At 36.5% G+C, this 25,513-nt stretch overlaps 1 protein-coding gene across 3 annotated transcripts in view; it reads left to right on the top strand.

Annotated features, from left to right (window-relative positions):
• LOC311283377 (complement C3-like) overlaps positions 1-25,513 on the top strand; it is a 345,048-nt gene that overhangs the window by 183,541 nt on the left and 135,994 nt on the right. The window contains exons 26-37 of one of the 3 annotated variants that reach the window (XM_084397734.1): positions 3,525-3,620; positions 8,581-8,737; positions 8,920-9,083; positions 9,161-9,319; positions 9,549-9,608; positions 13,536-13,626; positions 15,844-15,915; positions 16,068-16,265; positions 23,282-23,327; positions 23,723-23,813; positions 23,926-24,015; positions 24,574-24,679. In XM_084397734.1, the coding sequence (XP_084253860.1) occupies positions 3,525-3,620; positions 8,581-8,737; positions 8,920-9,083; positions 9,161-9,319; positions 9,549-9,608; positions 13,536-13,626; positions 15,844-15,915; positions 16,068-16,265; positions 23,282-23,327; positions 23,723-23,813; positions 23,926-24,015; positions 24,574-24,679 (1,330 nt within the window). The remainder of the gene's footprint in view (positions 1-3,524; positions 3,621-8,580; positions 8,738-8,919; positions 9,084-9,160; positions 9,320-9,548; positions 9,609-13,535; positions 13,627-15,843; positions 15,916-16,067; positions 16,266-23,281; positions 23,328-23,722; positions 23,814-23,925; positions 24,016-24,573; positions 24,680-25,513) is intronic. The other 2 variants (XM_084397733.1, XM_084397732.1) reach the window with 2 other exon arrangements.

The following is a 25,513-nucleotide window of genomic DNA, read 5'->3' on the forward strand; positions in this document are numbered from 1 at the left end:
CAGCAATGTTATTCATAATGTCGAAATAAATCCGACATAATGTTACTTGAAAGCATTATAGCCTACTATTCCTGCCAAACTTCCAAAGTTGCAGTTAGTGTTACTACAGTAAATCCATGGTGAATATTGCAGATCTGTGGACACTGGATAGTTCATTCATGTCACAATGTTTCTTCCTGGTTTCCACGTCAGCGCTGTTTGATCCGTTAATAACGGAGAAATGTGAATGTTTCTCACTAGATCTCGCAGCGATGTTATTACTTTAGTGGCGAGTTCAAATGCTTTCTTTATTGGATCTCTTAGCGTTGTGTAGTATAAGATCGGCTCGCGCTGCGTTGGTCCAAACTGATAAACAGTCCGTCACGAGTAGCTCAGTTTCGTTCCGCTTACATTGCGTTTGCCATTTGATGTTGTGGTCGCGCCAGCGTCTACATTATGAGCGCGATTTACATTTTGTAACAACTTACATTTGAAATAACCGTTTGGTTTGAAAATGCGTGCCTTGTACCGAACGGTTTAGTACGAATACGCGTACCGTTACACCCCTAAAACAGTGACATAATCGATAATGGCACTTTGCCGCATCGATGCTGAATCGTGCATGCCCCGCATTGCGATGCATCGCCGAATCGATTATTGTTGACACCACTAATATATATATATATATATATATATATATATATATATATATATATATATATATTAATTGTTAAAACATAACCAACACCATCAGATCACAGCCTGTAAAAATGACAACTAGTGGTCAAAATAGGTACTGCAGTCCAATTCAAAATATCAGAGATCAGAGAAAATTGGCAACGTGCAGTATCACAGACCATAACAAAAACAAACATTCCAGCCTGGAAACGCACATTTCAAAGTAAAATAACTGGCTGTAAAAGTGTTTTTCAGAGAAACGAGTATGTGAACTTAGCATGTTTCCTCAATATATGCAAAAAAAGAGAGAAACCCGTATTTTAGAGCGTAAATGGAAACAAACTAATTTAGAGGTCTTTAGAATCGCGTGGAAAGACAGTATGTCACGTTATAAAAAGGCCCTAAAAGCAGCCAGGGCTGAGCACCTCCGCAAACTAATAGAAAATAACCAAAATAATCCAAGGTTTTTATTTAACACCGTGGCTAGACTAACAAATAAACAGACATCACCCGAACAAAATATCCCATTACAGTTTAGTAGTAATGATTTTATGAAGTTCTTCACTGAGAAAATAGAAAACATCAGAACCACAATTGTAAACGTTCAATCTTCAGTTGCGCCTTATAATTCAGCCTTAATTATCACCCCGCAAGAACAATTACAGTGCTTTACAACTATAGAACAAATAGAGTTAAATAAACTTATCACTTCCTCTAAAACAACAACATGTTTATTAGATCCGATACCAACTAAACTACTGAAAGAAGTGTTACCTGTAGTGGAAGAGCCTCTCCTTAATATTATTAACTCGTCTTTATCTTTAGGTCATGTTCCAAGAACATTTAAACTGGCAGTTATAAAACCTCTCATTAAGAAACCACAATTAGATCATAATAACTTAGCAAATTATAGACCCATTTCAAATCTACCATTTATGTCTAAAATATTAGAAAAAGTGGTGTCCGCTCAATTGTGTTCTTTCTTGCAAGAAAATGATATCTATGAGAAGTTTCAGTCTGGTTTCAGGCCGCACCATAGCACTGAAACTGCGCTCGTTAAAATCACAAATGATTTACTTTTAGCTTCTGACCAAGGCTGTATCTCAATACTAGTTTTACTTGATCTTAGTGCTGCGTTCGATACTATAGATCACACAATACTCTTAGATCGACTACAAAATTATACTGGTGTTCAAGGTCAAGCATTAAGCTGGTTTAGATCATACTTATCTGACCGCTACCATTTTGTCTATTTAAATGGAGAAAAATCGATCATAACTCCAGTAAACTATGGAGTGCCGCAGGGATCTGTGTTAGGCCCTCTATTATTCTCAGTATATATGATGCCACTTGGAAATATTATAAGGAAACATGGAATTAGTTTCCATTGTTATGCTGATGACACTCAAATATATATTTCATCACGGCCAGATGAAAACGATAAATTATCCAAATTGACAGAGTGTGTTAAAGATATAAAAGATTGGATGACGCGTAATTTTCTTTTATTAAATCCAGACAAAACAGAGGTACTACTTATCGGTTCAAAAAACCGCCCACAAAACCTCTCGCAATACAACTTTAATATAGTAGGATGTCCTGTTACTTTATCCTCTACAGTAAAAGACCTGGGTGTTATACTCGATTGCAACCTGTCTTTCAAAAATCATATTTCATATGTTACAAAAACCGCCTTTTTCCACCTTAGAAACATTGCTAAGCTACGTAATATGCTATCAGTTTCTGATGCAGAAAAGTTAGTTCATGCATTCATGACCTCGAGACTAGATTACTGTAATGCTTTATTAGCCGGTTGTCCTGCATCCTCAATTAACAAGCTACAGTTAGTCCAAAATGCCGCCGCTAGAGTTCTTACTAGATCAAGAAAATATGATCATATAACACCGATTTTATCATCACTGCATTGGTTACCTATAAAGTTCCGTATTAATTACAAGGTATTGCTACTGACTTATAAAGCCCTAAACGGCTTAGCTCCAGTCTATTTAACGGATCTTCTATCGCCCTATAATCCATCGCGCTCTTTAAGATCACTAAATTCAAGGCTTTTGGTCATACCTAGGATATCCAGAACCACCAAAGGAGGGAGAGCATTTTCACATTTAGCTCCAAAACTCTGGAATAGCCTTCCTGATACTGTTCGTTGCTCAGACTCGCTCTCCCAGTTTAAAACTAGATTAAAGTCGCATCTCTTCAGCCAGGCATTCATATAATATTTTTAATCTTACAGTCCAAATTACAATCCGGCCTCTAGTTAATAAACGCCAGAGGAGAACTGGCCCCCGACTGAGCCTGGGTTCTCCCAAGGTTTTTTTTTCTCCATTGGGTCACCTGATGGAGTTTTAGGACACTATTAGGTCACTTGATGGAGTTTTTCGGTTCCTTGCCACTGTTGCCTTTGGCTTGCTCAGTTGGGGATATTCTGGGGATATCTAATTTGATTTTATCAATAAATTCCACTAGAAACAAACCTTGTTGTATTATTTTAATTTAATACTGTGAAGCTGCTTTGATACAATCTGTATTGTGAAAAGCGCTATACAAATATACTTGAAAAAAAAAAAAAAACATATTATGGTATTTTTATGCTTTAGGAGTGAAAAAGTTACATACAGCACCTTTAAGGGTCAAGAGCCCAACTAAAGCAAACACTGATTATCATAATGGTGATTTAAAAATAGTGATTTTCTCCTTCAGTGATTCTGCTTGTTCACATAAAAAAAAAAAAAAAAAAAAAAAACCTTCAATAATGCTCAATCGTCAGTCAAATTGTTATTGAATGATTAAAACGCACACATTATATGATTGTTTTGTGATATAGTCTGTTTATGTGTGCTTTATTCCAGGGTGATGTACGAGGCAGAGATGCCGATGTCTCTCTGACGGCCTTTGTTGTGATTGCCATGCAGGAGAGCAGAGAGATCTGTGCTGGATCAGTTCGTGTAAGTGAATTTGTTTCACCTCCAGTGGCCGCTCTGGGATTTCTAAAATAGAGGAAGCACAGTAATAATAGCGATCTTGGGATCCTCTCCCAAAACATTTTTGAAATATTATTAACTGCTTTAAAATGTCTTTTTGAGTCACTTTTAGACATAAAATGTAAAAAACAAAAATGAAACTTGCAGCAAGGAAATATAAATATAATTTCACTCACCTTGCTTATCACCTGAAGAAAAAAATCCATCCTTCTGTTCTTTTTTTTATGTCCGTGTTAGGCCTTTTATTAAAGCTGACTGCCTGTAGTTAACTTAGGCGTGGGGTCTTCCTTCGTTTATAATTTGCAGCTTCTGCTAGAATGAAATCTTGTTAAATTTGTTGGCGATCAAATATTTAATATTTCATCTCTCCATAATTAAGGTAGTTAATTGCTAAGTTAGATTAGCAGTGGGAGCAGTTTAAAATATTATCACATAATTTGTCTCTGCAGTGATTGGTTGATACACCATGAGAGGCTGCCCTCCTCTGCCATGTAGTTTTTCTCAGCACTTACTGCTGAAAGTGAAATACTTGATTGTGATTGGCTATTTTCTTTTAGTAACAGAAGGAAAAGTCTCCAGCTATGGATATGCCTCCGCATCTCTATCCCCTCAGACTCGCATAATTGCACAGTTTTCTGATTTGGACATTCAGGGAAGAGCAGCGGTGTGGTAGTTCAGACTTCAGTGATGTTTTATGGTGTTACTATGGTGAATTTACAAACAAGACATTCACATTCTGAGATATGAAAAGAAACGAATAACAGAATTTTATTAATATTTAATCGTCCTTCTCCACCTCAACATTTTGGGTAGGCTGTGGCTCTCTTGCCTCTCCTGAAGAGCCGCCACTGTTCACTGCTCCGATCAAAACAAACGCACATGAGCAGCGGTAGAGAGGGGGAGGAGGCCGCCGCAAGTGAGTTTTTTACGACTGTGTTGTGAAATATACGACCCCCCACAGCTGTAGGGGGAGCTCGTGGTTGAAAACATGCGACAACAAAAGGGAAAATCAGCGAAGAAGTGACTAGAGTTCGCTAGAGTTGCCGAGTTCTCCTTTAAGCAAATGCTATATTTTGGAAATAAGACCAAAACATCGCAACCTGCAACAGCTTGACTCATAACTGGACTGATTTTATAGAATTAATTCCATTAAGTCCATAGAATTAAGTCCATAAAGTGACTCCATAATAAAGTGACTTTTATAATTATTATTGGACAAGGCAACACTTTGAAGCATCTTTCCAAGCATAAACCAAACACAGGGCCTCTTTCAAAGGTGGTTTAGTAAAAAAGTGCTGGACAGAACAAATTTTTGGTTGCTAATTTTACTTTCGTCACAAATAGTAGATACCAAAGGGGTTAAATGATTCAAGGCAAGCAAAATGTTTCTATATTAATTCATTACTGTCTAAAACCTTTTTTTTCTGCCATTTGACTGCACTGTTAACCCTTGCTGTAAAAAAAGGCCAAATTCGGACAATATTATACCATTTTCCATTAACACAGTAATATACCGTAGAAAACAAAAATAGCCTACAGGAATATACTGTAAATTAACAGTGCTCAAAATCGACACTCAGAGGCTGTTTTCCCAATCACACCCTATACCCTCATTCACTATTCCCTACATTAGTTCACTAATATAGTCCCCTTGACAGAGTGAATGAAAAGAAGAGAGTGAATTGAGACACTGATGAACACCTGATAAGCAGAATCACTGAAGGACAGAGAAACAAGAACAGAAAAAAGAGAAAATCAAGAACTACAGCTGACTTCCAGACAAACTGTGTGTGAAACCAGTTTACAAACCAGTTTACGACATGTACAAAAGTTCTTGTTGAGAATTAACAGATATTTAGTTATTGATATTTTATTGAATATAATAAAGTTTGTTGTCACCATGATGGAGATCAGTATTTGCTTTAGTTGGGCTCTTGACCCTTGACTTTATAAAATTAGTTTCTCTCTGACTGCTTTAACTGTGAGTTTATGAAACACATTTGTTATGGCAAGAAAAAGATGATCAGGTATTTTTGCCTGCTGAGATGATGTTATAATCATCCTGGACATGTCTGATTTTCTGATCACATTGAAGCTTTGAATTTATGGGTATTTAATATTTATCATATACCTGTTAACTTACAACATTAAATCCAGCAGTGTTTCTGTAAACACTTATTATAAAGGATATTGAATTCATATAGGTTTTTTCTTTGGTTTTTGGTCATTCTTTGGTTTTGCTAGATGTGTTAAAAAAAATTGTCATTGTAAATCATCGCTGTAGTTTCACAGTAGTGGTAATATAACAGTTTTGATACAGAATTAACCTCTGAATATGATTATGTCATCATACTCAATTTAACAAACTGCATTCACAAACCGCGTGTGTGTGCACAGGTGTGGCTTGCAAAAACAAAGATGAAGCAAGAGAAAAATTTATATTAAAAAAAAATAAAAAATTAAAGGGTCAGCATCCCAACTAAAGCAAACACTGATCTCTATAATGGTAATTTCAAAGCAAACATTTTCAATTAAACATCTTAATAACAACTTCTGTAGATGTATGACAGAAATAAAGTCATACTGGTTAATAATAAGTGTAATAATGTGTAATGGCTGGAAGTCAGTTGTAGTTCTTGTGTTTCTCCTATTTTCTGTTCGTGTGTTCCTCTTTCCTTCAGTGATTCTGCTTGTTAACAGCAGGTGTTCATCACTAATGCTCAACAATCACTTACATATTCCCTTAATTATCTCACTGCAACACTGTCTCAATGTTACTTTTACTCTTTGTAGTATGGATTTTCCTGTGGGGTTGAAAGGGTTAACAGTATAAGATAAAAAGACACACCCACAAAATGTAAAACTGTAAACTGTAATAAACTGTAAAACTGTAAAAAATAAACTGTAATAATAAAGTAACAACTGTAAAATACAGTAATAAACTGTAAGTTATAAAACAGGTACATACTGTAACACTGTTGCCAGTACACTGTAAAAAAGAATACATTGATTTTATTAATATCTAATTAATAAAAATGAGGCAACAGATTACAAGCAATATTATTAATTAAATTTAACAAATTAGAATTGAGTAATAATTAATCAAATGAATTCCTTTAAAGGTAACCATTTAAAATGAGTAAAATGTACAAAATATATTTTATTGCCAACATTGAAGACACCTGGTGTTAACAAGCAGAATCACTGAAGGAGAAAACCATAATTAAAGTCACCATTGTGGAGATCAGTGTGTGTTTTAGTTGGGCTCTTGAACCTTAAATTATTAACTTTAAGTTTTGTTTGGCTGCTGTACCTGAGTTATAACAGCCAGTTGAACAAAGAGAAAAGATGATCTGATGATGTTGGTTGTGATTTAACATAATCATTATTTCACAATCATTTGTCCTGAATCACTGAACTCATATAGAGTCCAATTCAGTTAAATTAACTTTATTAATTATAGCAGCACTGGCCTTGTACGGCATAATATTTTTTAACTTTTACAATGTAAGGCAAATAATTTCTAAAAAGTTTCTCTTACATAAAAAGGAGACACACAGACATCAATAATCAGCCTGTGAATCTCAACAATGGTGACATTTATAAAGCATGTTGCAGTGCATTCTGGGTTCCACCAATCAAAACTCATTCATGGCTCCCATCATGCATTGCTGCATGAATAAATAATGAGCTTATGTTCAGAGGTGATCTGTTCGTCACCATTGCTGAGATTCATACGCAAAATCTTGATGTGTGTTTGTGCCTAAAAAAAAAAACATATATTTATTTATTTTTTATTATTGATTTGATCATTTGGATTTCATTGAAAAGGCTAAAAATATTATACTGCTGTAATTAATAAAGTTAACTTAACTCATAAATTGGACTCTATATGAGGTTCAGTGATTCAGGTCTAATGATTGTGAAATAATGATTAAATCACAACCAACACCATCAGATCATCTTTTCTCTTTGTTCATCTGGCTGTTATAACTCATGTACAGCAGCCAAACAAAACTTAAAGTAAATGATTTAAGGGTCAAGAGCCCAACTAAAACACACACTGATCTCCACAATGGTGACTTTAATTATGGTTTTCTCCTTCAGTGATTCTGCTTGTTAACACCAGGTGTCTTCAATGTTGGCAATAAAATATATTTAGTAAATTTTACTCATTTTAAATGATTAACTTTTAAAGAATTCATTTGATTAATTATTACTCAATTCTAATTTGTTAAATTTAATTAATAATATTGCTTGTAATCTGTTGCCTCATTTTTATTAATTAGATATTAATAAAATCAATGTATTCTTTTTTACAGTGTAGTTTACTGTAAGATTCAGTTTTTTGGGTCACCATTGTGCAGAAGAGTAGAGCCTGTGCTTCAGTCCAGGAGAAGATCTACAAACATTGATGATATGCTGCATGTTGCTTTATTTAACAGACGATGACTGTGTAGTTGCTGGTCCAGTGGAAATCTTTTTATGTTCAGTAGTTTTTTAGTGGTTTCAAATGAAAGAAGTTCACAGTAAAACTCTGCTCGCATTATAAATGTTAGTTAATACATTTAAATGACAGTTGGTCAATTTAAGGCAGTTGGTTTCTGCAAGTGAAATTGGTAAACTTGAGTTTCAATTTAGTACATTTTTTACAGTAACATACTGTAGATTACAGTAAAGAACTGTACAATTAACAGTAAATTACTGGCAACAGTGTTGCCATTATTTTGCTGTAAAAAAAACTGGTAAGGTCTAACAGTGTGTATTATTTATGGACCCTTATGACAAAGTTAATCTAAAGAATTGTGATGGGTGAAATCATACAGGTAACAACATAAATTAACCTTGAAGAGTTGGTGAATTATACAGTATGTTGTAGGATGCAGATCTGAGAACTTTTAACCTCTTACACACACTTTTATAGAGTCTGCATGAAAGTATCAGGAGGGCTGTTGCATTCTTAGAAGGTCGACTTCCACAACTGACCAATCCTTACGCTGTTGCGATGACGTCCTACGCCATGGCCAATGCTGACAAACTCAATAAAGAGATCTTGATGAGGCATTCCACCCAAGGAGAAGGTCAGTAACAAGTCATCAAAAAGTGTTTTGCTTTATACAGCATGGAATAATTCTAATCCAAACCCAGTGTAAATAATGGAAAAATGATTACAATTGTGTAGTGTAATGATTGCTGCATGTTGGTGTCAATATCAGTAAAGGAACACAGTCCTGTTATTATTCCTGCTTTGTGTTTGAATCAGCCGGTACGTCCTGGACTGTCGCTGGACAGCATCATCACTCTCTAGAGGCGACGGCCTATGCTGTGCTGGCACTTGTGAAGGCCAAAGACTTTGATAAAGCAGGAGAGGCAGTGCACTGGCTGCGTTCACAACAGTCTCATTATGGTGGATCTGGCACCACACAGGTACACTAACATCTCATCATCTGACTGTGATAAACTGATGCAGATCTTGTCTTTGAATGCTGTTCTGCACTTTCCAGGCGACCATCATGGTGTTCCAGGCCGTGGCAGAGTATCGCACGCAGGTGAAGGACCAACAAAACCTCAATCTGGACGTGGAGCTGTCAGTGGCAGGAAGAAGCAAACCTGTCAAATGGACCATTAAAAGAGACAATGTGCATTTTACACGGTCAGACAAGGTGAGGATTAAACTCATCAACCTGCTTCAAAATGTGTGCTGCTCATATCAATTGAATGATTTTGTATCATAGTAAGTGAGGAATTTTGGGAGTTTTGTTATTTGTCATCCATCATATTTAATTGTCTACATCAAATGTGTTGTGTTTGGTCAATAAAGTCTTCAGGTATCTCAGCTACATCATGGATTTGATGATCCTGCTGACTCGAGTACGTGTGTTCACTCAACAGGTGGAGATCAACAAGGACTTCAATGTGACGGCTAGAGGAACTGGAACAGCCACTCTCTCAGTGAGTGTTCATGAGCGTTTATACGGTCAACAGCAAGATTAAAGCTTTTGAACACACTGTTAGACCTTACCAGGTTTTTTTTACTGTATAATAATTTACTGTTCATTTTACAGTTCTTTACTGTAATCTACAGTATGTTACTATAAAAATGCACTAAATGAAAACTTGAGTTAACTCATTTCACTTGCAGAAACCGACTGCCCTAAATTAACCAACTAAAAATCCACACTACAAAGAGTAAAAGTAACATTGAGACAGTGTTGCAGTGAGATAATTAAGGGAATATGTCAGTGACTGTTGAGCATTAGTGATGAACACCTGCTGTTAACAAGCAGAATCACTGAAGGAAAAGAAAATCATCATATAGCCTGTTCAATCACTACTCTCATTCACAGTTTAATCCTGTATTAAAAGTGTTACATTATCACCACTGTGAAACTACAGCAGTGAGTTACAAAGACGATTTTTTTAACAGTAGTTAGTAATAAGTGAAGCTGGTAATGCTGTTTGTGGAGTTGTTTAATCCACCTCTGCTGAGATCTTCACAGATTTAATGTCTTCTTTTCTCTTCAGTTGATTTCATCTTAGACTGTGTCTGAAGTCAGTTGTAGTTCTTGTGTTTCTGCTCGTCTCTTTTTCTGTTCTCTTCTTTTCTTCAGTGATTCTGCTTGTTAACAGGCTTATAAAAGGCACAATATTGAATTTTTCGCCACTAGGGGTCGCTAACCTATTTACAATAACAAAGGCGTAGTTTGATGACGCAACACATGCTAAGAATTATGGATGTTGTCGTCAACGTCAAGCCGGCCGATCTAATAATGTTTATGGATGACTGAATATATCGATGCTTTTATCATGACTGTGAAATGAAGCAGTTCGGGATTGATAAGAGACAGCTGTCAGCTCCACACGCGATGCGAGTCCCGCGGATATAAAAGGAATATGGATATTTCATTCTACCGAACTACACGCAGAATTACTACTCACAGGTCAGTTTACTAGACAAATTAAACTTGTGAGGTAACGCAGCGCTGTTTCACTTGGTCTAACATTACACTATCACTCTAAACTGCATTTGAATGTGTTGAAATGTATGTGTTAACGTTAGTTTGTCTGTATGAGACTAGCAGTAAGCTAGATCAACATTAGAATAACATACAGATCATATTCTAACATTTTATCATTGTTGAACTATATAATATTGATTAGTTTTATGTAAATGTGCTCACCTGTTTAATAAAGTACATGTAGGAGTTGTCGAAGTCTCGGACGTGGAGCTCTCGTTTATATACTGTCTATGGGAGCTCTCGGCATCTCGAAAACACCGCGCTGATATTGATTCTCGGTTTAGTTGTCCTTTTTTATCCAAAGTCTGCTTGCCATGGTCCATAATGTTTGAACGAAACAACAACAGCGTGCAGATAGACATTGCGAACTACACAGTTGTCCGCGTCAGTTTGGTTACTATCAGAGGGCTCTGGGTCATAGCTCTGGTTGCCATGGCAGCACGAGCGGAAACCAGAGACAACACGGATATGACGGCATTGACGGCGACAAAACGGAAATAAAGACACGGTCCGTGTCTTCGAATTTAAATATTAATTTCTCTGGATTTAGAAGTTAATTGGAACTGTCGGGATAATGTAAATACACAACTTTAAAAAATATATAACATAGATATAGTGATTTTTTATATTTTTAAAGCAAAAAAAATACATATTGTGCCTTTAAGGCTGAGATTACTCCATATTTAATATACACAGATTGTGTGGCTCAGATAAGGTCCAGTTCTGGTTTATTTCTTTGCTCTTGGCTGACATGTGGCATTGCTATGCAGAGGTGTAAAGTCCAGGTTCAGAAAGTAAAAGTCCTCCTCAGTATTTTGTTCCAATCACCTGGATTTGCTAATTCAGCAGGAGAGAGAACTAATTAGTGAAATCAGCTGACTGAGTTTATGGGTGGAATAAACATATGGCAGGACTTTTACTCTTTGGCCCCTGGATTTCCCACCTCTGCCTGAAATCCAGCATACATTGCAACATGAAACTTTTGATTGTCACCATTGTTGAGATTCATGTGCTGATTGTTGATGTCTGTGTGTGTCTGAGTTAAGCAGGAGTTCAAAAGGTATTAATGCACTATATATTTCAATATACTTCAGAATAAGTGGCTACAGAAATATTGTTGTTAGTGATGGGCATTCCGGCTCTTTTTCGTGAGCCGGCTCGTTTGACTCAGTTCACTGAAAAGAGCCGGCTCTTTTGACTCACAAACGGCTCTTTAAAAAATATATGTTTTAACTCGCTGAAAGTCCACCGCACAACTGTGCAACGTGAATATTCACATTTTTAATTGTCCATAACAACCCATAACTTGTCTGCTTGCCTTGCACATCTAATTAATGGGCAAAGTTCATTTTTCTTACTTTATTATTATTAATTTTTTTTATGTGGATGTTATTGCGTTCTTTTAAACATCGTGCGCTGCAATTGCCTGATGACATTTCTGAGTCATATCAGACCATAATCTGTCTCTCTTTTAAATGCCTATTCCACGAGTGGTAGTCTACGATGGTCTGTTTTAAAATATAACTAATATCGAAACAAAATAACCCAGGCAGTCTCATCTACGAGACGTTTAGGCCTCCTCCAATAGTACTGACAGCTGGGCTCATAGCTTGCAGGTTTGCTTAGTGGCAAACTTTTTTCATTTAACTGGTTCATCCGCCACCCACCCAAATTTAATTAAAATATTATTTTTCATCACGTCATCCGCCCGATCCGCGGTTTATCCGCATCTCTAGTGTGTGTGTGTGTGTGTGTGAGTTGGCTCGGCCCTCCCTCATGCAGTTTAATTGGTTGACATCGCGTGTATGATTGACAGGAACAGAGGCTGATCAGACAGTCGAAACAAATGTGTGTGCGCCTTTAGGCCTAATATATAATCTTTGAATTAGTCAATTATTTTAAATACAATTAAACTCATTCATTATTTCATTATAAGCCTACATAATGATTTAATTTCTATAGGCTATATTTTTAAAAATAGAGTCGGCTCTTCAGATATATGCAAGCCAGCTCCCGACGTTCACCTACAAGAGCCGGCTCTTAGATCCGGCTCATTCGCAAACGACCCATCACTAATTGTTGTATTTCATGTTGCAAATTCACAGATGTTTGATAAATATTAAATACTCATATATTCAAAACTTATATACTGCATGTGATCAGAGAATCAGACATGTCCAGGATGATTATGTCATCATCTCACCAGCCTAAAACACCTGATCATCTTCCTCTTGACTTTTCATTGCCATATCAAATGTGTTTTATAAACTCACAGTTAAAGCAGCCAGAGAAAAATGTATATTATAAAGTCAAGGGTCAAGAGCCCAACTAAAGCAAACACTGATCTCCATCATGGAGATCAACGAAATTTATTATTTTCAACAAAATATCAACAACTAAATATCTGCTAATTCTCAACAAGAACTTTTGTACATGTATGAAAGAAATCATAAACTGGTTTGTAAACTGGTTTCACACTCAGTGTTGCTGGAAGTCAGTTGTAGTTTTTGTGTTTCTCTTTTTTTCTGTTCTTGTTTCTCTGTCCTTCAGTGATTCTGCTTATCAGGTGTTCATCAGTGTCTCAATTCACGCACTTCATTTCATTCACTCTGTCAAGTGGACTATATTAGTGAACTAATGTAGGGAATAGTGAATGAGGGTATAGGGTGTGATTGGGAAAACAGCCTCTGAGTGTCGATTTTGAGCGCTGTTAATTCACAGTATATTCCTGTAGGCTATTTTTGTTTTCTAAAGTATGTAACTGTTGTAATGGAAAATGGTATGATATTGTCAGAATTTGGCCTTTTTTTACAGCAAGGGTTAACAGTGTATCTAATCTGAGACGTGCTGCTTTTTTCAGGTTCTGATGCTGTACTACGCCAGACCTGTTGAGAAGAAGTCTGACTGTTCACTCTTTGATCTGACTGTTAAAATGGAAAAAAACTCAGAAAGTAAGATTGACAAAAAGGCCTTTCTTTAGCACTTTATAAACATTAAGGCTTTTCACACTGTGCTTAACCCTGGGTTATCGTCACTCTAACCCTGTTTAGGAACATTTGACACTTCTAACTACAACTAAAATGATATTAGAAGTGGGTTAGCACTGCTTTCTACATGGATCATGAAACATTAAACATGATAACACAGAATTATGTTTACAATGGGGCTAGACTGACCCACTGTAAAACCCAACAAGTTAAGCCAACTCATTTCATTTGAGGAAACCGATTGCCTCAATTCAATTAAGTTTATAAAAACAATAGTTATGAGTACTCTGAACTTATTTTAATCGAGTCCACTAAAACAATAATATTTCTTAATACACAATTAAACTTTGCACTGCATTTAAATACTTTATATAGCTGAAACTTCACTTTATTGAGTAAAAACAGTGAAATGACACATTTTAAATGAACTCAGAGGACTTGCAGTTACTGTTAGCTCACAATGTCACACACAATGTCAAATTCAATAAGTTAAGCTAACTTACTACATTTGAGGACACCGATTGCCTTAAGGATGGGCGGATCCTGAAGTACCGATACTTCGATACTGATGTGGTATCGAAAAGGATTGATCCTCATATAAAAATATCAATCCAAATGTGTGTTTTTTTACCAGTATTTTTTTATTAATTTAGCACTCAATTCAGTGAGTAAAATAAGCTTCTAAGTAGAAAAATAAGCGAATGTTAGCAGATAATTGTGTAGGATAGAACTTTTTCTCCTGGATACAAGACGAAACCAATCAATCACAGAGAGCGTTCGATGCTGGTGCTTCGCTGAGCTCACAGGCCCAGTGCGTTAATGGGAAACAAAGCCTTGCTTAGATGACAGAGAAACAATCGGAAGTTATTTCGCAATAAACAAACCAAAAGTGTACATAACGTTTCAAAATGTTGACGTCAGTACGATTTTTTTTATTGAAATTAATATTTTTATTCAACAAGGATCGATTCATTAAATTGATCAAAACTGACAGTCAAGGGTTTTACACTGTTAAAAAAAACTACTTCATATAAATGCTGTTCTTTCAACTTTGTTCATCAAATCAGCATATTAAAATGAAATATCATCATGACTGGACTAATAATGCTGAAAATTCAGATTTGATCACATGAATAAATTACAGTTTACTATGACATAGAAAACAGATAGCCTATGTTAAATTGTAATATTACAGGTTTTACTGTATTTTTGATCAAATAAATGCAGAAGAGAATTAAAAATCTTACAGACCCCAAACTTTTGAACAGTATGGCTAGTAGGCTAGTACTATAATTAGGGTAGTTTTGTAAAAGTCACTGACTAAATACAGGCGAGTTGAGAGCACAAAGCACAAAATATTTAGGCCTAGTAGTCATGAAAACGTATTCAGATTTAGCATATTAATTACACATTCACCTCATAAATCATGAAACACTGCTCTAGCACAGGAAAGTGCATTCAAGTTCAAGTGCATGCTTTTAAAATGAAAAAGTATTGGTATCGGTATCGATATCGGCGATACTGGCCCTGTATTTACTTGGTATTAAATTTGCAGTATCGCCCATCACTAAACATAACCATCAGATCACTTTTTTTCTTTGTTCATCTGACTGTTATAACTCACTAACTAACAGCAGCCGAACAAAATCTAAAGTTAACAATATAAGGGTCAAGAGCCCAACTAAAGCAAACACTGATCACCATAATGGTGACTTACAGTTTGAGATTTTCTCCTTCAGTGATTCTGCTTGTTAACATCATGTGTCTTCAGTAATGGTCAATCATCACTCAATTAATCACTTAATTAGCTCATTAACTTTAACACTCTTGAGTGTTAATTTAACACTGATATTTTAACACTTTTCACTTTTGAGTATGGACTCATAAACTCCCAGGAGTGTTCATTTAACACTGGAGTGTTTGCTGGAAGTGGCCGGGACAGGCCCCCTATGGTCTACTCGTGAAGCCGACACTGGTGACATGACACAAAGATGGCTGATGTAGTTAATCCAAGATAAAATAAAATAAAACAATAAAAAACCAGGTGGTTTTGCAATACCAGTACATAGAAGTAAGTTTTTAAAACCATTGAAAATTAAAAATCAATTCACTTTTTTTTTTTTTTTACCTTGCCAAGTGATTTTTAAAATATACTAATTCATTCAAATGATTGTCCTCTAGAGCCTGAGAGTCCCGCCACTGCAAAGAGAAAACGAAGAGCTGAGAGTCTCCTGCAGATCACTGGTACACTGGGTGAGGAACTGAAATTTACTCAGATTTTACTTTTGCAATGTAAATCAGAAAGGGATCTTTTTCTATGATAAAATGGGGATAAAATGGGAACTTTGTCTTTCCCCCCAGTAGTTCTCACCCTGTTCACCCTATATTGTTCATTATCTTCTCAGTTGGTCAATACTCTGGTGAACTGAAGCCGTGCTGCTTTGAAGGGATGAGGGATAATAAACTCGGCTACACCTGTGAACGAAGAGCCATGTATATTGTAGACGGGCCAGAGTGTGTCCAGGCCTTCCTGCAATGCTGCAAAGAGATGGAAACCCGCAAACACATGAAGACAGAAGAAGAGGAGATGATTCTGGCTCGCAGTAAGTACACAGCAAAATCCCCAGTGTTAAATCTACACTGCTCAGAGCACATATGGTCCCACTCTACAGAGTGTTAAAGTAACACTGAAGCAGTGTTAAAGTTAATTAGATAATTAAGTGATTAATAAAGTGATAATTTGTGGTGACACCTGATGCTAATGAGCAGAATCACTGAAGGAAAGATGAACAGCTAAAGAGAAAAAGGAGAAACACAAGAACAACAACTGAGATGTTCCAGAAAGCAAGGATATCTTACCGTCAAACATACCCTGAACTCTCGGTTGATTAAACCACACCTTGCTTACTCGAGGTATGCTGGTTCCAAAAACGTGTCCAGGAGTAAGTTCATCCAAATCAGAGTATATTCATGGTTAACACACCAGACATTCACAACAGAGCGACGAATCGACGAGTCACTGTAGAAATGGACGCTAAGAAAAAACGTGCCATATTACTTCTTTCATACTTCTTCATAGTGCATATCACCACCTATTTGGTGGTTGTCCAATTATTTTCCAATCTTTTTGTTTAATAATCTTTAATCACTGTGAATAAGAACTATAATTTTTGTTTGATGCTAGTTATATAATAAAAAGAAAGACCGATTACACTAAATATACTCTGTGCTTGCAAAGAAAACGTCGGTAAAAGTTTGTTTTGTTTAGTCATTTTGCTTCAACATTGCTTGAAAGGTAAGATAGGTATAATAAATTAGATCATATCATATCATACTGCATATGTCTTTTATTATAGAAATACATTATAGCATAGAAAACGTCTGAATGCAGATCAACGATGTGTGAGATGAGAATTATATAGCTATATATTACAATAAAATGACTATTTCCTCATTTTTAATAGCCTTTATATATCTGTATTACTATATATATAAAATATTGTGCACAATCTTTCATGCCCACTTGGAGCCTCATCAATAGGGCACTCATGCACTGAACACCTCTGAAGTAAACTAACGTACTCGGTTACTTACGTAACCTCGGTTCCCTGAGAGATAAGTGAACGAGTATTGCATTGCAAACGCTATGTGAAAACTCCTTTTCTCGAGAATATTGAAGCCTTTATTTTAAAACTCGATGCAGCTGCACAGCGAGCACATCATAGCTAGCTGAAGCATGCTGATTGGCTGTGCTGCGGCAACTACACAAACCTATGGCGATCCAGCAAGGACACGCGATCCAATCAGAGCGCTTGCTGCCTTGCTCGATTTGAGCGCGCCAATATGGGCATGGCTGAAGGGTATAAATTCTGTAGAATATCGCCATAGCGGCAGGTTAAGTCGACTGAAGCAAAGCACCTGACATGAGCAAAATAGCACAATACTTGTTCCCTAATCTCTCAGGGAACCGAGGTTACGTAAGTAACCGAGTGCGTTCCCTTTCGAGAACACAGCAAAATCCCCAGAGTTAAATTAACTCTGCTCAGAGTACATTTGGTCCCTCTCTACAGAGAGTTAAAATTAGGGCTGGGTATCGTTTAAAAAATTTCGATACCAATACCGATACCGATACCTTGATTTCGATACCGGTTCCTGATCGATACTTTTTTCGATACCAATTTTATGAAATCCATTTTAACAAGATTACATAACACATTACCTCAGAAAAACTTTGGTTTAATTTTTTCAGTTTGACTCATGCTCCTTTGTCAGTGCACAAAGGAACAAAAAAAGCACAAAGGAACAAAATATTCCTTATACATATACATAAGGTACAAAATTATTTTTTTTTATAAAGAGCTCATGCTCACCAAAGCTGAATTTATTTCATCAAAAATACAGTAAAACTTGTAATATTGTGGAATAGTATTACAATTTAAAATCTTATTTGAATATATTTCAAAATGTAATTTATTCCTGTGTTGTCAAAGCTGAAATATGAAAACAGTTTTTGGAAGGTCATTTTTGATCACTTTAATGCATGCTTACTGAAAAAAAATTCTGACCAACACGTTTTTGAACGGCAGTGTACATTCATTCAGTAGGTCATTATTGCAATATAAACACAGTCAGAGTGATCAACAAGGTATCTCTTCATTTACCAGTCGAAGACGCAGCAACTTTCTGCTCTTATGTTTACTCCGTGCACTGTCAAGGGCTTCATCATATCTGTCGCGGTACCGTCTTTGCAGCCATTATTTTACCACAAATACTGCATCGCACGCTGTTGGCATCGAGCCTGGAGAAATGTAGCCACACTTTTGATCGACTTTTCCACATCTTTAGGGTATTGTGAGTGTGTGTGCTTGCGTGTCATTGAGTATGTGCGCGAGTTTGTGTGTGTGTGCTCGCGTCCATAGGCTCGCGTCTCATGAGAATGTGCGTGGACAGTTTGTGTGCGCGCGCGCGTCTCATAAGAGTATGTGCGGAGAGTTCCGCGCGTCTCGTGTGTTTAGAGTTTGCGTGTATGTGCGTGAGCGAATTTAGGCGTGTCGTTGTGCATTTCATATGTATTTGTTTGAGCACTGACGTTGACGAGTTAACCCCTTAGGTATCGAAATCTGGTACCGAAAAACAAGTCATTTTTCGATACTCGATAGTATCGAGGCAATTCGGTCGGTACCTAAAAAGTATCGAACTCGGTACCCAGCCCTAGTTAAAATAACTCTAAATCAGAGTTAAAGTTAATGGGATACTTAAGTGATTAATTAAGTGATGATTGGGCTTTAATGATGAACACCTGCTGTCAACAAGCAGAGTCACTGAATGAAAGATAAACAACAAGAACAGAGAAAAAGAGAAACAGCATTACCAGCTTCACTTATTACTAACCAGATTGACTTTAATTCTGTCAGACGTCTACCGAAGTTCTTATTGAGAATTAACAGAGGTTTAGGGCGCTTTCACACTAGCACTTTTGGTGCGCACCCGGGTTCGAATGACGTCAGAGTTCGGTTCGTTTGGATGATGTGAACGCTGTCTTCCGAACTCGGGTGCGCACCCGCGAACCGTACTCGAGTCCGCTTAAAAAGGTGGTCTCGGGTACGGTTCATGTGAACTCGGGTACGGTTCGCTGCTGATATGAACGCAATCGAACCAAACCGCAGAAGTGAACCGCTATTGTTGACGTATAATGTGTCTTCGGCGGACAGCCCGCTGTCTTTGAAACGTTTTCAGAATTTTTGCGGCAGACAGATGCAAGTGTGTTTCTGTATGTCTATGTTGAAAACAAAACCAAAGGTTAAAAAAAAGAAGAAAAAATGTCAACCGAGCAAGTCTATCCATTTGGGCGCCTTTTCATTCGCGGTTACCAAGCAACACCATTACGCCAGCTGCAGCCTGATGACGCAAGTGTACCGCGGTTCGGATATTAATAATATAATGTGAACACAGTCCATCGGGGGCAGGGGGAGGGGGGAGCAATCGAACTCGGGTTCGGAACAGGCAATCGAACCAAGTGTGAAAGCGCCCTTAGATGTTGATGATTTATTGAAAATGTTTGGTCACCATTGTGGTGACCAGTGTTTCCTTTAGTTGGGCAGTTTGACATTTATTTGTTGCAAAGAAAGCCAGAAGCAAAGATGATCAGGTGAAATAGTTTTCAACAACAACAAAAAAATCTCATCATTGTCCAAAAGTTGTTATTTGATGTTAATAGATTATATTCACCAACAATACTCTCTTGCCACAGATTGGACATTCATTTATTTTATTTTTTTAAAGTACACAATGGAGTACATCAAGAATTAGCATATGAATCTCAACAATGGTGACATGTTTCATGCCACAATGCATCCTGGGAGCCATGAGTTTTATACTATTGTGGCTCCCAGCATGCATTGTGGCATGAAACATGTCACCATTGTTGAGATTCATATGCTGATACTTGATGTCTGTGTCTTTAAAAAAAAAAATCCCCATAATGTATTTTAAAAACCAAAATTCAGAAAGTCTAATCTCTGGCAAGAGAGAATTGTTAGTAAATATCATCTATTAACATTAAATAACCACTTTTGGACAGTGATGAGATGAGTGTCTTAATCTACTTTTTGTTGAAAACAGTATCACCTGTTCATCTTTGGTTCTGGCTTTTTTTGTAACAAATTACGTGTTTTGGTAAAAACTGTTACAAAAACCACAATCTCTCTAAATAGTTCTAGAGTCTAACTGCCCAACTAAATGAAACACTGATCGCCATAATGTTAATCAAACATTTTCAAAAAATCGTCAACATCTAAACCTCTGTTAATTCTCAATAAGAACTTCTGTAGACGTCTGACAGAAATAAAGTCAGCCTGGTTAGTAATAAGTGAAGCTGGTAATGCTGTTTGTGGAGTTGTTTAATCCTCCTCTGCTGAGATCTTCACAGATTTAATGTCTCTTGTCTTCATTTGATTTCATCTAAGGCTGTGGCTGGAAGTCAGTTGTAGTTCTTGTGTTTCACTTTTTCTCTGTTCTTATTGTTTATCTTTCATTCAGTGATTCTGCTTGTTGACAGCAGGTCTTCATCATTAAAGCCCAATCATCACTTAATTAATCACTTAAGTATCTCATTAACTTTAACTCTGATTCAGAGTTATTTTAACTCTCTGTAGAGAGGGACCAAATGTTCTCTGAGCAGAGTTAATTTAACTCTGGGGATTTTGCTGTGCATGGTTCACTCATATTGCGTTGCAAACGCTATGAGAACCCATTGTAAAACGCCGTGCTATTAGCAGATGACTAATCTGAAGATGTCCAGGGAGGCCCGGGACTTTTAACAGAGTAATCCGAACCATCGTAGACCAGAAGTGTCGGCTGCCAAAAAACACTGTTAATCTTTAAGTTTTATGAATTAAGATTTCTTATGTTATCACATCATGTTATCATGATGTTATATACTGCATATAGCGATAAGTGCAGAGGGCTACCGTGAGGGAGCCACGATATATGTCTGGACCCATAGGGGCCAGGGTCCTGGATGGAAAGGACTCGTGCCTGCAAGGCAGGAACACTGTAAAAAAATAAATCTTACAAAACCGGTCAATGACTGTCAGCTACGGCTGCCAAACAAAAACCGTAAAAATAAAGTAAAATATCCTAATTTAAATAAAGTGCAAACAACTTTTACAGAAATGTTCCTTAAATGTTTTACAGAAAAACAGCTATTTCCTGAATTATTACGATCAAATTTAACAATTTAAATAAGTGCAAAATACCTTTACAGAAATCTTGATTAATCTTTTTTACCATAAACAAAGTTATTTCACATTTACTCTCTGAATTTTTTACTGAGAAACATGCAGTTACTTACATGCATGATTTGCTGTGACTATACATCACTGCATCAGCAACTACACAGTTACTATCAGTTAAATAAAGCTACATGCAGCATTATGTAGTAGTAGCCTGCTTTATTAATACCATCTAAAGCAGGGCCGTGCACAGGGGGGTGGCCCGGTGGCTAGAGCCACTGCCCTTCTGCCCTCATCAGCTGAGGTGCCCCTCTCGCCCCCCTCCCTAACCCTCCAGAGCAGTGGTTCCCAATCCTGGTCCTGGGGACCCACAGCTTTGCACAGTTTGTGTGTCTCCCTCATTTAACACACCTGATTCAGATCATCAGCTCGTTAGGAAAGAGCTCTAATGAACTGAACTGGGTGTGTCTGATAAAGGAGACATATAAAATGTGCAGAGCTGTGGGTCCCCAGGACCAGGATTGGTAACCACTGCTCCAGAGGATTCCCATAAAAACGTTCTGTTATCGCTCCGCTAAAGATCCACTGATTCTGCTAAGCCGCTCCATGTTTTCCTGCTCGCTCCGCAGCATCACTCACAGACAAGCATGTGCCGCTCTCCGACGACAGTTTCAGAATAGAATGTCGTCCCATTGACAGATCGATTACTAATTACAATCCACATTACAGACAGCGGCCGATCCACGAAATTAGTATTTTGGTAATTTGTTTTTGTATTTTTGTCTGTAATGTTTTGCTCTTGGTCTTGTGGAATAATACATTTTAAGAATCTATTTCAGATATGCTTCCTTACATAACATCACGGTGAAGAATATTTAGCTTTTAAGGTTAAGATGATGATATCACACGAATGATTCTGCTCAGCAAAGTTGCAATTCCTGTTTTCTCCATTGTAAGTTAAATGAGTCAGATCACTGAGACTCTCACCTTTTGTTCTGCAAATGGCTTTCGGAGCCCAAATGGCTTTCGGAGCCCCTGGCCCAGATGTTGAATCGTTAGGCTGATTGGATTAGCAATTCAATAGAGTGTTATGCTGATTGGATCTGTTTCTCTTGAGCAAGCCAGATAACCTGCCAAACCGGTTTTCGCTTGATAGAATCAAATCCTCCCTACCTTTGTATGCTTTGTTTGAATTTGTCTCCACCTCCAAAAGTCCCTCCTCCTAAAATGCCTATAAGATACCATGTAAAGTTACTTTAGATTAGATTGTTGTACGAACTTCAGCAACGCTCAATAAAGAATAACTTCTGCTTGAACGATATCCCAACATCTCCTGGTCTCTGCTTTGAAAAAGGAAAATGTTCCCTACAGTCTTCAAATAGTGCAAACAACTTAAGCAAAATATCCATGTTCTTGAAGGAAAATTAGAATTCTTGTTCAATCAAATTATTTTACCTATTTTACCTTAATTGGAAGAATAATTATAACAACATAAATTTTGCACTAAATCCTAATTGTAATCTAATTGCCCATGATTATAAAAGAGTTGTTATTAATTCTCTATATAAAGATGATACTGCCTCAGAACCTTTTTTGGTTTAAGCCACTGCCCCTCAAAATGTCTGTGCACTGCCCTGATCTAAAGTGTAATATCTGATTAAGTCGTTAAATATTAGTTGCTAATTTTGTATGCCAATACTGCTGTAGAAGATCCTGCGGTGCGTGAAAAACCCTGTTTAGAGCTAAAAAAAGAAAAGAAAAAAAAAACTCCAACAAATTATGCATGCATTACATCTTAATTTTAATGAAATTTATTTTTATATTCCCTTTGGAAAGGGAAGACTTGACTTGAACTAAAACCACCAAATACTTTTGTTTTCTTTTAGCAAAACCAGGAGCCATTGCAAGTTACAACTTCATTATGGATTTCATGTATGTGAACAAATACCCCAATTTTTATTAAATTTTTTGTCAAGAAACCATTTAATTTGTAATCAATCAGCATGTTCTCATTTAGGCTGTTTTCACACTTGGTTTGTTTACTGTTTACTGTTTGCTTCATGAACGTGAGTATCAGGGACAGTTAGACAATGATTTCAGGGGAGACTTCAGTTTCACTGCGTTCTGACATGGGAAAAAGAGTTTATTCAGAGACAAGCAGCTCTACGTTATACTACAATATAAGAAATCTGACATCAAACGGACTCAAGTTTGCATATAAAGCTCTAGTGTGAAAGCAGCCTTAAACACTGAATCAGTTGATGGAGGAAAACTGAAGACTTACGAAACCTGTTAATAAAACCTGCTCTTTATCTCCATCTTTACAGCTACAAAAGTGATAAAACTGATTCCACTATGACTATTCTGGACATTGGCATACCGACGGGATTTGATGTTGACGAAAATGATCTTAAAGAGGTATTATGATGATAAACTGATGGAGAATTGCCGTACATCTGCATATAGGCCATACAACATGTTGATCATCATGTGATGCACTGAGTTATTTTTCTCATTTTCTTGCCCTCAGTTGTCCACGGGGAAGGAGAGATACATTCAGAAATATGAAAAGAATAAAGTGCTGTCAGAGCGAGGATCCCTCATCCTCTACTTAGATAAGGTATTTCAAACAACTTCTGTTGCCCGATGATGTCAAAAACAGATTTTTTTTTTCTTTTTATCATGAAACCAAATTTATTTACAAGTCTATGATATTGTTTTGCTTAATATCACAGTATTGTTGAATTCTAGATTCGGATTGGCTGACAGATGTTCCAAGATGCTCATTAACTGTAACACCATGTGGTTCAACTTTGGTACATTACAGACTGCTTATCAGAATCATATTTCACATGATACTTTAAGCAGAAGAGAAAGTGCAAATTGAATATATAGATCTAAATTATAATGTTTAAATGTATATTTTTTCTATCAGCTATGCAAAATAGAATACTATTGCAGCTATACGTTGTTAAATGAATGTAAGAAAGAAACATCACAATTCAAATGCAAATATAATTAATAATTTTGACTACAAAAATTGTTTTAAATTTGACCCACATTATTATTTTTTAGTTATTAGTTGTCGCTTGTGCAAATGTTAATGTGGGCAGTTTCCATTGTACAGTGTGATATTTAATATCATGTAAATTTGCTTTTAATTTTTTTGTCTCATTAGGTTTCTCATAAAGAGAAAGAAAGACTTGCCTTCAGAATGCACAAGATGTTTAATGTGGGTCTGCTTCAACCTGCTGCCGTCACAATATATGAATATTACTCACCAGGTGAGCTATTGCTGCATGTACACACACTATTTCTTTTATCTATAAAACAATTAAACTGAAGATCTCAAATTAACATGTTAATTCAGTGCCATTAAGTATTAACATTTGAATATTCTTCCAAAACTCTTCTCCCCACTGTCACTCACACTGAAGACACCTGTTGATCTGCTCCAGAAATTGCTCTATTAACCTCATTTCCAAACATCTCTGTTCAAGGGGGATTTTTTTTTGCTCCATCTAAAGTTAATTAGATATTTTTATTCACAAATCAACTTAGTCTAACATAGTTTTACTGTAAATTGAGAGAATATCAATGTTTCCATATGGCAACGCTCTACCACAGTGGAATTGCAGTAATGTATTTCCTGATTGGGATTTTTTTTATAGATAGTAGCATCAACAATATGATTGCAGTTATTTATTTATTTATTTATTTATTTAATTATTTGAAGGTGATGTAGTATAGTTGTCAACAAAATTATTTCTTCTTTTCAGAAAATGAATACATCAATATTTTACGGAAAGGCCAACTGCTCTTCCATGTGATGAGAGTGTGGATGAGATAGCCAAATGATAGGGAATGGTAGGGATTAAATAATAGGGATCTACTTATTTTTGGTTTGCATGCTTTGGTTTGAGTTCCAAGTATATAAATCTATCAATTTCCAAAATAAATATGCATGTTCATAGCAAAGAAAATCATAATTTTATAGAAAAAATACTTTTTTGACCAATTCACATTGTGGAACAGCGTTGCCATAGAGCAACATTTCCTTAGAGCCACCCCAAACAACAAGGAACTCAGGGGTTATTCAAGATTATAGGCAAAAACAC

This window comes from Rutilus rutilus (assembly GCF_951802725.1).
Source record: "Rutilus rutilus genome assembly, chromosome: 2".
In the NCBI taxonomy this organism is placed as follows: domain Eukaryota; kingdom Metazoa; phylum Chordata; class Actinopteri; order Cypriniformes; family Leuciscidae; genus Rutilus; species Rutilus rutilus.